Source organism: Periophthalmus magnuspinnatus, chromosome 6, assembly GCF_009829125.3.
Source record: "Periophthalmus magnuspinnatus isolate fPerMag1 chromosome 6, fPerMag1.2.pri, whole genome shotgun sequence".
In the NCBI taxonomy this organism is placed as follows: Eukaryota; Metazoa; Chordata; class Actinopteri; order Gobiiformes; family Gobiidae; genus Periophthalmus; species Periophthalmus magnuspinnatus.
The window spans coordinates 7,645,815-7,659,629 of NC_047131.1; the positions used below are offsets into that span (position 1 = coordinate 7,645,815).

Genomic DNA, 13,815 nt, shown 5'->3' on the forward strand with positions numbered 1-13,815 from the left:
GTGGAAAAGCGCGTTTGGCATTACCCCCCCTCTTGGTCACAGCCTCCCTCTCCTCTGCGCCTCACTGGGGATCTCTGGCTACATAAAGGCGACATTCAGCGCTGGATTGATGGCATTCACTGCGCAGACGTGACCCGGCGTGTGCGACAGAGCTTCAGCTGTCGATATGATCCGTTTAGCATCGAAAAACAGCTAAACAAAGCTTTTCTCTGCTGTCCATCGCATATCTATCTATCCCTCCTCTACCCTCGTCTCCCCCCCGACTTGTCTCGCGTCTTCTCGGGTGAAATTTGACACAACATCCGCAAGCTTTCTCTCCCGTTCGGATGTAGGAGATTTGGGGTTAATTGGCCTGGTGTTTTCCCCTCAACAACTTCCAGGAATACCAGGGTAATACCAGGCCGCTGTAGCAAATGAGTTTAGCCTTTAGCAAAAGAGGGACGCAAAACCCAACGCAATTTTTCTAAACATACCCAACCCGTGCGCACTCCATGAAAACGACACGTCTCTCGTCCAAAAGGTGATCTGCGACTTGAACCATGGCAGCTACGTTGACGGTGGAAGAAGAGCAGGTAGGCCACAAGTCAATTTTATCCTCGTATTTTAATTTTACGTCCACAATTTCAACTATTTCCACACTATTTCCGTGCGTAATGGTCCCGGGTTCGTTACGAAATCGCCCTCAAACGCGTAAAACGGAAATGTTGTATCGATTTCTGTCGCATTATTGCTCTTGTTGCATCAGTGCCAGGTTGCTTCCTCTTCCAAATCCACAAAAACAAAGCCTTAGTGTTGATAAATGGGGCATATACGCGCGTTTAAAGGCTCATTTTGGGCCAGGAGGTGAACATTTCCGTGCGTTTTGTGCAGGGGCTGAATGCGTGTTGTTGTTTATACAGGAAAAGTAGTCAGTCAGTGGAAAGTTTCAGCCTGGGGATTGCTGTGCGTAAAGCTGTGCGTCTATTTGGCTATCAGAAAGAAATCCTTGTTATTTAATTCGCATTTCCTTCCTGTGTTATCATATTTTGAGCCTATTTGACCTGCTGTAACCCAACCCCTGTAGGATTTCCAAAGAAGCTAAAGGTGTCATTAAATAGTTGGTATAAAGCCAATAGAACTATTTTAATTGTAACTGGCTTATATAAATTGTCTAAACAAAACAAGAAACAACAATAAAAGAGATGATTATCTTATTAAGAGATTAGGAGACTTCATAGCATCATTGCAGTTGTGAATAATGGGGGAGATGTAGCCCATATCCAAAAATGAATACTCATTTTGGAGACATGAAAAATCAGATACTAGGCTGGTATAATGTTTAAAAAAATAAAAGAATAAAAGACACACAGTACGAGCTGATTACATGATTCGACCTGCAGAGTGCCCACAAAAGTGCTACAATATTTGTACCCTTGATTGGGATTAATGTTGCGATCCGTTTACTTCACTTTTGACACTTCAAACTCAACATTTACAGGCAGAGCTATAGCGTTTTGATCGACAAGCAGATGACAGGGACAGGAGCAGAAAAGTTACACAGTGCACCTTTTTAAAGACACAAATTTAATGGTGATAAAATCTAAATTTGTTATATTTTCCAAGTTGAATGACTATTCCTGGGTAATTTTAGGTATCTATGTTTTACTTAAGTAGATATTAATGTGGATAGTTTTAACTTTTACTTCACCACATTTGAGAGCAGGTATCTGTACTTTCTGCTCTACTGCATTTTTGAACAGGACTGAAAAGTAAAAGTATTTTTGTTATTATTGTCTGAGTCCTGCTGAAAAGGCTGAGGGTTTATTTTTAACACGTTCGTAGTTTGAGCAATCAGAAATGTACAAATAAAAACAGCTAGGAAAAAGCAATCGAGTCAGTTTTTTTCTGTTGAACAAAATCTGTATCAAAATTGCTACATTTGAAGCTTTATAAAACATCAATAAGAGTAAAAAGTTAAAGTATTTCACACATAAAGTCCATTTTTTAAACAGATACTTCAATATTTTTTACTTAAGTAGATTTTTTTTCATGTGATACTTTTTACTTTAGTATTTTTTTCTTCTCCCGTATCTGTACTTTTACTTAAGAAACAGTACTTCTTCCACCACTAGAGAAGAGTAAACGGGGTCAGTCATTTTTTTTCTCACTGCAAAGAGCAAATCCAACCAAAGCCTGTTATTACTGCTGACTAATCTCTACACAAATATGCTGCCACAGAGTTTTATTCTATAGGCTGCGTTCAAGGCACATCACAACATCATAAAATCCGTCTAGTTTAACCTGAGCTGGAGACGGGTCAGAACTTTATGGTGGAGTTTGCTGTGTAACTGTCAGACTGCAGATGTTGACCTGGTTTATGGTTCATATCTCTGTAATTACCGGGCTTATCCACACGAAACAAAAACTGGCACAAAGTTCAGCGTCTTCTCTGTCAATTTAAACAAACAAAAGTGAAATAGTTGTTTCACAGTGGCCTCAGAAAGTAATGCATGTGTGAATGAATGGGCTTTTGTGTGTATGTATCCAGACCTGAGATGAACTGAGCACTGTGACCCTGCCTAAAGCCTCACGTCACCTCATGAGAAATGATCTTAGATGTCCTAAAATCATAAGAATTTAAAAGCAAAAGAATTAGGCTTACCTCTTTGTCCATCTGTACATCGCGGTATTACTATTTCTGAATCAGACCCAGCCGGTTATTCACTGTGATGAGTTTATAAGCGCTTTTCACAAGGGTACACATGAAAACTAGAGATCGGCCGATATGTTTTTTTCATGCCAGATACCGATTTTCCCTCCAAGCCCTTTTTTACCACTAACCTGTAAGAAAGCTGTGGAGCCACATTTTGTGCAGCGTTCTCTTCATTCTTCATATTTAAGTGTCAATTTAAAGATTTGTGTGTATGTTCTAGGCAGCAGATTCACCAAAACTAAATATCAACCTGTGCTGGAGATTTAAGGCCGATAGTACATACGCTTAAAAGGCCAAATACCAGCTCGATATATCGGCTAACTCATATATCAGTGTGTCTCTAATGTGAACAATACACAAATATAATGCGTTGTTTGCGTTCTTAAGGTACAAGACGTTCTGTTTCTCATGACCCTGAGGTGTAGTAGTTTCCACTTAACTTGACCTCAGGAAACTGAGATGTAGCAGCTGCATTTTGGTCAAGGCCGTATCTCTTGTGCGTGGCCTGCTTTCAGACAGAGGTGCAGGACTCCCACTAAAGGAGAACTATAAAAGCCCCGGTGTAATCTCACTCGTTAGACTCTGCTTTAGACTCTACTTTACAAGACGCTGCCTTTTAAGAGGACTGTATTTCTGTGACCATCAGTAAATACCATCCAGAACGACTCCCGTGTGATACGGGGGGGTGAAGCTAACTGGAGGCTCTGCTCTGTCTGAAGATCTGTTACTCAACTTTGACTTTACTTGAGTATTCGCTCGTGTGCGCATTGTGTTACCATGGAACTGAACATTTGGATACAGGGGGAGGACGGGTGAAGTCGAGAGGAGACTGAAGGGAAGGGTGTAAATGGATGAAGAGATAAAGAGAGAAAAAGAAAGGGTTGGAATGGAGATGAGAGAGTTGGACATGTATTGATCACAGGCTCCTGAAAATGTGTTTAAATCCATTCTGTATTTTTTCCTTGAGGATTTCCTGATGTGCACATTGCGTTACCGTGGAGCTGAACACTTGGATACGTCCCCTTTAGCCGAAACAAAGTGTGTTCTTATCAGTTTTATCCTCCTTCTTAATATTAAACCTATTTGCAGACCATAATTTCCTCCTCACAAATGTATTGAGAATCTGTGTGTGCTCTGCAGGAGTGTGTGTGTTTGGCCTCTGATCATCTGTCCCACTCAGAGCCTTATCTGGCTGCTCCATTTCCTGTTTGAGCCGGGCCCCCTCCACTGCACCGGACGAGAGCCCCAGTGTACAGAGAGAGAGAGAGGGGGGGGGCAGAGGAGGGATAAAGGGAAGGGGGAGAGAGCAGAGAGGAGAGAGGGTGAAAAGTGAGGGAAGAGATGCGGGAAAGAGGGAAAGAGAGGGAGGGACAGAGAGAAGGGAAGGGGAGAGGAGCAAGAGAGAGAGAGTGAAAAGTGAGGAATGGAGAAAGGGAGTAGGAGCGAGAGGGGGAGAGAAAGCAAGAGAGAGAAGGTGAGAGAGATGGGGAGAAACGGAATGGGGTTGGAGGTCAGAGAGGGTGAAAAGTGAGGAAAGAGAGGGGGAGCTGTGAGTATAGAGGGAAGGGGAGAGAAGCAAGAGAGAGGGTGAAAGGACAAAGAGAGGGGGAGAGAGAAGAGGGGGAAAGGGGGGACGAGAGAGGGGGGGCTAAAGGGAAGGTGCAGAGACAGGACTGAGAGGTTGAAAAGTGAGGTGAGGAGAAAGAAGAGAGGGGTAAGGGAGAGAGGAGGAGGAGGAGGGAGTATAGAGGGGAAGGAGCGGAGAGAGGAGGGTGGAGCAAGTGAGAGGAGCTAGAGAGAAGGCAAAGGAGGAGGAAGTGAAAGGGAGAAAAGCAAGGGGGAGAGAGAAGGAGGGAGGAGAATGGATTAGAGAGACAGAAAGAGGAGGTGAGGGTCGATAGAAGGTAGGAGAGAGAGACGCACAAGAGCAACAAAATGGGTACAGAGGGGAGAGGGAGAGGAAGGGTGAAGTTGAGGTGGAGAGAGAGATGGAGACAGAGAGAGACTGAGAAATGGAGGAGACTGGGGGAAAGGGTTAAAAGAAGGGATAGAAGAATGGAGAGAAAAAGGGAGGATAAGAAAACAAGGGGTAGAAAGAAGATGGTGAGAGGAAGGAAAGGGAGTAAAGAGCGAGAGAATGGGAGTGGGAGAAAAAAGAAATAGAGGAGATGGAAGGGGAGGTAGGAGGAGAGCGAGACGTGTGCATGTGCATAAGTCTCAGGAGCTTTGGGAGAGCAGAGGAGGAGGCAGCTGTTAAAAGCATTTCCACACAAGAGTCTGATAAAGGACGAGAGAGTCTCAAACTGTGGGACCAGGACCACTGCTCACACTCAGGACTCTGTGTATCCCTGCAGATCTGGATCTGACCTGGTTTAGTCCAGAAGGGTGCAGATGTGGAGATGATTGAAATGGAACCTAGGCTATAAACACTGTGAGACCTGCATCAGATTACTGAATTATTAATCTGTGTTATAGGTCTATTCAAATAAATAATACAAAAGTTAGTAAAAATGGAAGATTCAACATTTGCATATCAATAAAAATGTATGGGAGAAAAAGGTTTTGTTGTTAACGTCCAAATAGGGATACAAAGTGCAGAGATGTGCTAAAAACCAACATATCTGCCCATACTGGAAATATAAGTTTGTTTGAACACGTAAATCAAAGACGGCGACAGTGGCTCAGTCTGAAGGTTGGCTGTTTGAGTCTCAACATAAATGTAACAGGGAGAGCAGTCATATCTACTGATCCACAGGTTGGCAGTGCGATTCCAGCTCCCACAGATGAATGCTGTCGTCCACCATGGTTTCTAACTATCCAAACTTTCGATATCTGCATTGATACATCGATAACCCATATTGGTCGATCTTTAATAAAGTGTTATTTCTGCATTTTGTTGGTCATTTTACAGACTTTTCACATTGTCTCATCGTTAAACCAGACCTATTCTGCAAAATAGACTTTTCAGTGCTTTTAACCATGTTATTATCTTTTCCCCTCAACATTTACTCAGCCAAATTTTGTATTTTGAGTGACTTGTGCGTTGTTTGAGCAATATTTAATCGCTTATATAGCCAATCAATCCTTGTTTTCACCATCAGCGGTACACGCCACTGCTCTGTCTGCTCTGTATTTACTTTGTTCTCCAATTTTATTTTCTTAATTGGGAATATGAGTAGGACTCGGTGGTGGTGTGTAGTAATTTTGGTAGAAATGAAAAAAAAATCTGCTGCTCACTAGTGTCACCTGCATCTATTCATGGAGGTGCTGACATCTACACAGCACTTTGTGATGACGTTTATGACAATGTCAGCTCACACCACAGTTTTCTGACGTGGAAGTCGGCTGATGTGTTTCTTTAGTTGTTTTAGATGAATTTTGCAAATTATAACAATGTTCCACATGTCATAGATTATAACTAATTAGCAGACACAAGCACAATAAGCCTGCTTTAATACCTCAGTTAACACATTTGAAGAGATCTAATTTTATTTAGTCCTATAGTAATTTTCTGAACATGAACAATAGACTTTGTCATTTAGACTTGTACCTGATCTCTGCTGTCTAAACTTATTCCTCACTTTCCCAGCTCATTCCGAGCATCCAAATTATTCACCACAATTAGTTTATGAGTGGCACAACTTTCAGAGGTCAGAGGTCACATGAGAAATGTTGAGTCAGTCCTCTCATAAAGCTTATCTTGTACAATTTTCAGCACGGTCTCTGTATTCCCAGAATGCATTGGTAAAAGCGTTCATTTGGGAGATTGTGACGTTATTGACTTCCTGTTTTGGTATTGACTTGTGCCAAATTGGTTCCACCATCCAGACCTGGCCTGTGCCAACAATAGCGGGGCGACTTCTCTGCAGCTGTAAATAGATTATACAGTGGCAGCATGTGTAATCAAACGCTCGGGGAAGGAGGAGATGCCAAGGCCTGAATCACGACTCTCCATAAAATGATAATGTAATTCAATAGTGCTTTGTGAATGGAGGTGCCGGATGACGCCGCAGTCTGCCCCCTTCATTTCCCATAAACCACTGCTCTATGTTTCCATGGAGACGATAATAGCCTACGTATTTCAAGATGACTTCTTCCGACAGGAATGTGGGTCCAGGCACATCAAAATGGCATTATCGGCAAATTCTGGGAAGCCATGACAATTTGAAAGCTGACAAAGGAATAAATTTGTTGGATTAACCTCCCAGGAATTGTACATGATGGGAATAGCCCAGGTCCCCATTTCAATGACGCACTTCCGGGCTAAGCAATATTTCCCAACACAGGGTACTTGGAAATAGTTGGTGATTCCCTACTGGAGTCATACCACCTTCTCAATAATGCCTCATCTAGTTTGATCTCAGAAGCTGCGAAGGGTCGGGCCTGGTTAGTACTTTGATGGGAGATTTGTTGGGAATTCCAGGTTCCACAGTGGGGCAGCAATGGCTCTAGTGGAAACTGCTGTGCCTTTGGGCAAAACACTTCATCCACCTTCCCAATGTATGAATGTGGTGTGTGAATGTTGGTTGTGGTTGGAGGGGCGGATCACTGAGATTGGCAGCCTCACTTCCTTCAGGCTACTCCAGGGCAGTTGTGGCTACAATAGAGAAAATAACGTATGAATAATGGTTTGGAGTGTCTGAAATAGTTCTATACAATGTAACAAATACATTACAAAGCATGTTGATAAAAACCCTCATGTGTGAATGAAAGAAAACACAACTCCAAGTACATTTTTGATGAAGTAACAACATTATAACATGGCTTAAAGCTCACAGGAGTCCATTTTGTGTAATATAGGACCTTTAAGTCTGGGCAGGTTTAAAATGTGCATTGTTATCTAAATTTGGAGTCATTAAAGATAAAATGCTTTTGTATGCAATATAGTTATGACTCCCGTGGATCACTGTGTTGTTTGGACATTTTAAATCTCAACATTGATCTAAAACAAACTAATTAAGAAACAAGACTGCGAACTTATGTGTTGGAAAATTGCAGAGCCCAATGGGAGCCGATTCAGAGCTTTATTGGAGTTGCCAGAAAAATGTCGAGTTTTATTTTTCAAATTGAACCCACAGATAAAAGCAGTTGTTGTTTTAGTCTCATCCTTGGAGCTGGAGTCTGAGGATGGAGTTTGTTTTTGGTGATGGTCTGCAGATTAAACTGATCCAATGGAGATGCACAAATATTTACCTGACCTGCTCCAAACTCTCAAACAGGACTTGGGTTTCCTTACAAAGTATTAGTATTAGTTCATCATTTACTTCTGCTTGTAGACAGTGCGATCTAGTTCACAATTATGGCCTCACAAAAAAATATGTATTTGTGTGGTCATTTTAGCTCTGCTTTTTGCAACTACCATGTTTTGTCTAATCCAGTTCTAAAAGCATGGAAAAAAATCTCATGTCACATAACCTCGTGAGACAAAATTACTCATTTCAGAACAATGTTTTCATAAGATTTTGGCCAGTCCCTTCAATCTAAATTTGAACTGCAATTAGACCTGAGTTTAATTGTAAAACTAGACCACTTTGGATCTTATAATACTACAAAATATTGCCAGTATGGTGGTTGCAGATGGGTAGTAAGTGGGGGTTCGAAGTCACTGTCTCACTATAATGCAGATCAGATCCCAATAATGGTAAATGCTCTCCATCAGATGTGCTGATTATGTTGGGATGACGTTTACGGCGTTGTCAGCTCCCATTGGACACTGCAGTATTCTAATTTGGAAATCAGAGGAGTTGTTTCTTTTAGTCATCCATCCATCCATTTTCTTCCGCTTATCCGGAGCCGGGTCGCGGGGGCAGCAGTCTAAGCAGGGACTCCCAAACTTCCCTCACCCCATTATCATTTTGGATGAATATTGTGATTTACATGGTTTAAAGCAGACCTACTGTGCTGTGTTCCCACATCATTGTCTTGCTCAGAGCTGTATTTTGGTTGATTCATGCATGTTTGAATAATCCTGTGTTGTCCTGTGTTTGAGGCTTGAGTACTCAAAATAAGTTAATTTTTCAATTACCCCCCCGTCTCCACCCACTTCTCTGTACTTGCGTGTGATCATTCAAATAGTGTACTGTCTGGGCCGTGCAGGCAGGGTTCAAAACTGTTCCATAGTCATTTCTCAACAACAAAAACATTTAAAATGAAAAGTTGCTGCTTGTTTATGGTGATTCACTTCTGCAGTTTTGAATAGGAACTCAATGGGTTTCTTTGATTAAGCAGTTTTGGATCAATATAAGTTTACAATGAACAAAATGTCAAATACAATCTAGTTATAGTTTAACACATCTTTTAATCTTTATCCAACCTATAAACCTCACACAGCCTTGGCACATTTAAAGTCTAGCTCCAGCCTCTGTCAGGTGCAGTCTGTCAGGTGCAGCCCTGTCGCTCCTCCTGAATGTTAAAAGCCCCTGTTTGGAGCAGGACACTGGAGTCCTCTATCTCATCATTTTGTATTCAGCTCAAAGACTGGACTTCCTGCTCCCCACGGCTCTGCTCACTGCCTCCTCTGTAGGCTCTGTGGAGACGTGAGGACACAGCCAAAACGAAAAACGTATGTGTGAAGTCACATTTTCAAAGTGGATTATAATGATTTAAAATGGGTGACAGAGGTGCAGTATATGGTGTGCATTTTCTTGTATTTTGTTTTCCAGTCTAATGGCTCCATTGACTTAAGAGGTGCAAAAAGTGAGTGCTGAGAACAGTAGTTTTTAAAGCAAACGAGCAGCAGTAGCTCAGTTGGTCTTTGTCCACTGATCCGAAGGTTCAAATCCCACTCTCGACATCATTGGTTGAGAGGTCAGATCCAATGACCCACAGGTTGGCGATGTGGTTCCAGCTCCCACATATGAATGCTGTCATTGTGTCCTTGGGGAAGACACTTAACCCACCTCACCTACACTGGTGTATGAATGTGAGTGATGTAAAGTTCTTTGAGAGACTTTGAAGGTGGAGAAGCGCTATGTAAAAATGTTACCATTTTATCAAGAATGAAGATTGCTTAAACGTGCATGAATCACGAAATACAAGAGAGCTAATGATGAAAGAATATCAAAAATAAAATCCCTTAAGTCAGTGTTGCATGTCCTGTGTGTAGGTGAAGTTTGCAGGTCCAAACTCCAGAGCCTGACGCTGGTATTTTAAGCTCCTTATTTTTAACTCGGCTCCGGGGACAATAGTTTAATTTGGCACATTTTTCCGTCCAGTTTGAGCCCAATCGCAGCTCGTGTTGACATCTTTAGTCATGCAGCACATTCCTGAAAAGCTGGGAGAAGAATTTGGTGTTGGGAATGATGACTGAAGCCGGTGATATCCACAGGTCAGGGACACGGGCGGAACTCCAAAACTGACTTCCAGGAAAATCAATGGAACAAGCTCTGGCAAAGAGGAAGAGAAGGAGGAGGAGGAGAAGGAGGAGGGGCTGGGTTGTCCTGCATTGTTCTGTATTGTGTAATAATAAGGGGGTGGCAGTTTGTATCTTAAAGTGCATATGACAGGTTTTCATATTTTTCCGATTATTACTTCGATTGGTGGACTGAAAAGTAAAAAGTACTTGTCATATGATTTGAGGGGTTATTTTTACCATGTCCATGATAACATCCTGACTAAAGTTTTCAAGTTCAAATGGGGAAAAAAAAACAACAAAAACACAAAATTCATATGCGCAAGGAACTACATTTTTTGACCGTTTAAACATGGATTTGGCTAAATAAACTTGATGTCCATGTATTTTGTGTCATTTTTATTTTATTTGACGGGGACAGTCATACATAGTCAGTCCCTGGTTGTACTTTTTCCTACACCAGCTCATAACTGCACTGAACGTTTCAGAGGTTTTGACCCATGTTTACACTATGGTTGCCAGGTAACATTTATGTAATTGCCTCTACATATAGCACATCTGCTGCCTGTGTCCAACCAGGAAGTAAGAGCAAAAACCTTTAAATATTATTATGTTAACTACAAGTTTACAGTGTAATTAGCCTCAATTAGATTTATAAGTAATGATTCAATGATGTGATTGTGCTCAAATTTCAGTTTAAATGCATCTAGAAGAATTGATAAAAAGACTGAAATATGTTCGGAAATCTGATTCTTGTGTTTGTCAGTTCATGATTGTACAGGTCTAAACTACAGGGTTAGCAGTTTAATGCAGAACAAGACCCGTGGAGACATGGGGAGGGCATTTTATGCCGATCAAGACTACATTTTGTTGTTTGTGGAGAAAATGATTGTACTTCAAATATGTCAGCCTTTGTGAATTGCTGATTGCGTTCTTTCAAATCATGATTTTGATTAAATCTTATGATTGAAGTCTTACTATAAACAAACATTTTACACTTGTAAGAGCTGTGGGTTTGAAACAGCAGTGTCAAACCCACATTCTGTTTCATTTCTGGAGTATTTTGTATTGATTGCCAGATTTCACATGAGTGTAGTTATCCAAACACCCACAGACTGCTGGACCGCTGGCCTAATCAAGTTTTAAAAGATATAGAAGTTTTGCTTGGCAAGTTTTCAGAATTACTGAGAACTGTTGCTACATACTTGGGAGTTGCATTTTATTGCAAACTGTTGATGTGCAACTTGATTTACAGAGAATTTGGTCATTTATAGGTCATTTTGAAAAGATTTGGACCAGGCCATGTCATATTTGTCACAGATGTGATGTAATGGTGGAAGCTCAACCTGTTATAATATGTAATGATTGTAAGGATAATTTTCAGCCTTTTTTTCTTTTAAAGACATAAAAGGGCTGTATTGGAATCATATTCAATAATTGTATTTTATTTATTTATTTCAAGGATTTATATGGGACAACTACAGAAAGGAGAAATGAATCTGTTAGTTGGTATGTAAATATGCAAATACAGGTTAAACTCATGATCCAAGTTTCATCTTCATTTTATATAGTTACATTGTTTCGTTGTGCTTTTTCTGCATAAATAGTATTTTTTGCATGAACTTCCTTACAGGTGTAGTCTTGTGAGCACTATTCCAGTCAGATACATAGAGATACGTAAAGTTTTGAGAGCATTTGCCATGTCTGTAGTCGATTACAGCCCTAGATAGATCACAGATTGCATTCATTGATCAGGCTTTTTAAATCAACAACTTTATAACCAGTTCTGTGGCAGTAAGAACTATAGAGAGTTCATACTTTATAAGGGTAAACTTGTGTTAAAATCACACCAATCCATCTGAGTATACCTTTTAAAGTTATAGCATGTACGTTTTTTGACAAACAATCCAAAATGAAAGATGAATATATATCATTATGGATGGTTTTATTGCACTGAAATATGGAGAAAAACGGCAGATCCGTACTGTGAGAGGGCTTATTTGGCCTGGAAGATATTTTGGTCACATGGTCACATTTTTATATAGCGCTTTTCCACTTTTAAGTCTCTTGAAGCGCTTTACATCAAAGAGCCACTCACTGATTCGCATCTGTGTATCTGACCCGAACTGCACTCACAACACTACACCTGCAGGGGGAGTTTATGCAGAAACAACGATTTTTCCTGCATAGACAGATTAAATTTGTGAATTATGAGTTTAATCTGTCTTGTTACGTATACATACCAAAAAAATACCAAATCTTAAGCAAACTCAAGCACTCACTAACTTATTTTTAATCAGCTCTTTTTGCTTTGATTTTAGTAGAATTTTTGCATATCTCTAAAACAACTACGGTGATCATTTTGATGTATTCAACTGTTGTTTTGCAGCAGATAAAGTCCGGTTTGAGTCTCGTCTCTGCCTCCTGCGTTTGTGAAACAAGTGACAAAGTTCAACCAGTGTCGCATTTCCTTCCTTTAATCTTGACCCCCTCAAAAAGACAGTTACTAGAAAACTATTTTGTGTAACTCTAGAGCAGTTTGCTGTTTTGAAAGGTAGGCTATAAATCAGTGCTGATCAGGACAAAAAAAATTGGATTGGGTATCGGCTCCCAAATATCAATTCAGACGATATCCTGGTTGGGCCTAGAGATGTATGTAATAAAGACAAAGCTATCCTGAAGTTGCTTGAGGTTTAAATATTGTAATCTAAAATCTGAAATGGTTTCTTTTATGACGTTTTTGATTTAATAGTTTAATAAAGTCTGCTATAAAAATGGTCTTTTCGTGTGTGCTGTAGAGTCTAATAAATCTAATCTGATCAGGTTTAGTTCTGGTTCTGGATTTGCCAGGCAGATTATCTGGACTATGCAGTGACACATGTGAAACAAAGGAGCTCATTGGTTCCCCATTATTTTGAACAAAATCAGATTTCTCTGAGACTAAACATAATTTACTGCTTCGTTTATTGATCATGCAGAAATCTGTGATGTTTTTTCAGTCCCCTTTTATTTTTTTTTTTTTTTTTTTTTCCTTTTTCTTTTTTTCCTCCTAAGCAGTCGTATTTGTTTTGATACGGACTGATCATGCATGTCTCTGATTGGCTAATCCACCTGTCAGTCATGTCCATCTTCACCGGTGACCAGACTCACATCTTTGGTGAAGTGTGTGTTCTGGATCCCAGACAACCAGACTGTGATTATCAAAATACAATTACTATGTGTTAGTTGACCTGTCTCAGCCCTGTTTGTTAAGAATTATGCAATATGGTGCTGATCTGACAGCTCTCTAGCTCAATTTTAAAACTGACTTATTCTGCAAAAACAACTTTTTAGAGCTTTCAACCATGTTCTGATTGCTTCCCTTTCTTACTGACTCCTGAAGTTGTTTTTGTAGTGATTTGTGCAGGTTTGAACAATCTTGAATCACTTATTTTCAAGACTTCATTTTGTCTGCTAAAATCTGCTACTCTCTAGTGTGATCTGCATCGACAGCTCCACAGCTCTTGTGATGACGTTTACGGCGACGTCAGCTCCCATTAGGCACGGTTTTCTAACATGGAAGGCAACGATCTTGTTTCTTTTCTTTTTCTTCTTTTATTGCGTTTTAGAGTTTATAGAGATTATAACTGGGCGACAGTAGCTCAGTTGGTAGAGTGTTTGTCCACTGATCTGAAGGTTGGCGGTTCAAATCCCGCTCTTGACATAAACATCATTGGTTGAGCAGTCAGATGCACTGATCCATAGGTTGGCGGTGCAATTCTAACTCACACAG

General features: G+C 40.5%; 1 protein-coding gene across 1 annotated transcript in view; it reads left to right on the plus strand.

The window, feature by feature from the left end:
• Window positions 1–13,815, plus strand: part of ptpn9a (protein tyrosine phosphatase non-receptor type 9a) — a 34,616-nt gene continuing 20,801 nt past the window's right edge. Inside the window, exon 1 of the mRNA XM_033968116.2 lies at window positions 1–572. Within this exon, the coding sequence (XP_033824007.1) occupies window positions 540–572 (33 nt within the window). The 5' untranslated portion in view covers window positions 1–539. The remainder of the gene's footprint in view (window positions 573–13,815) is intronic.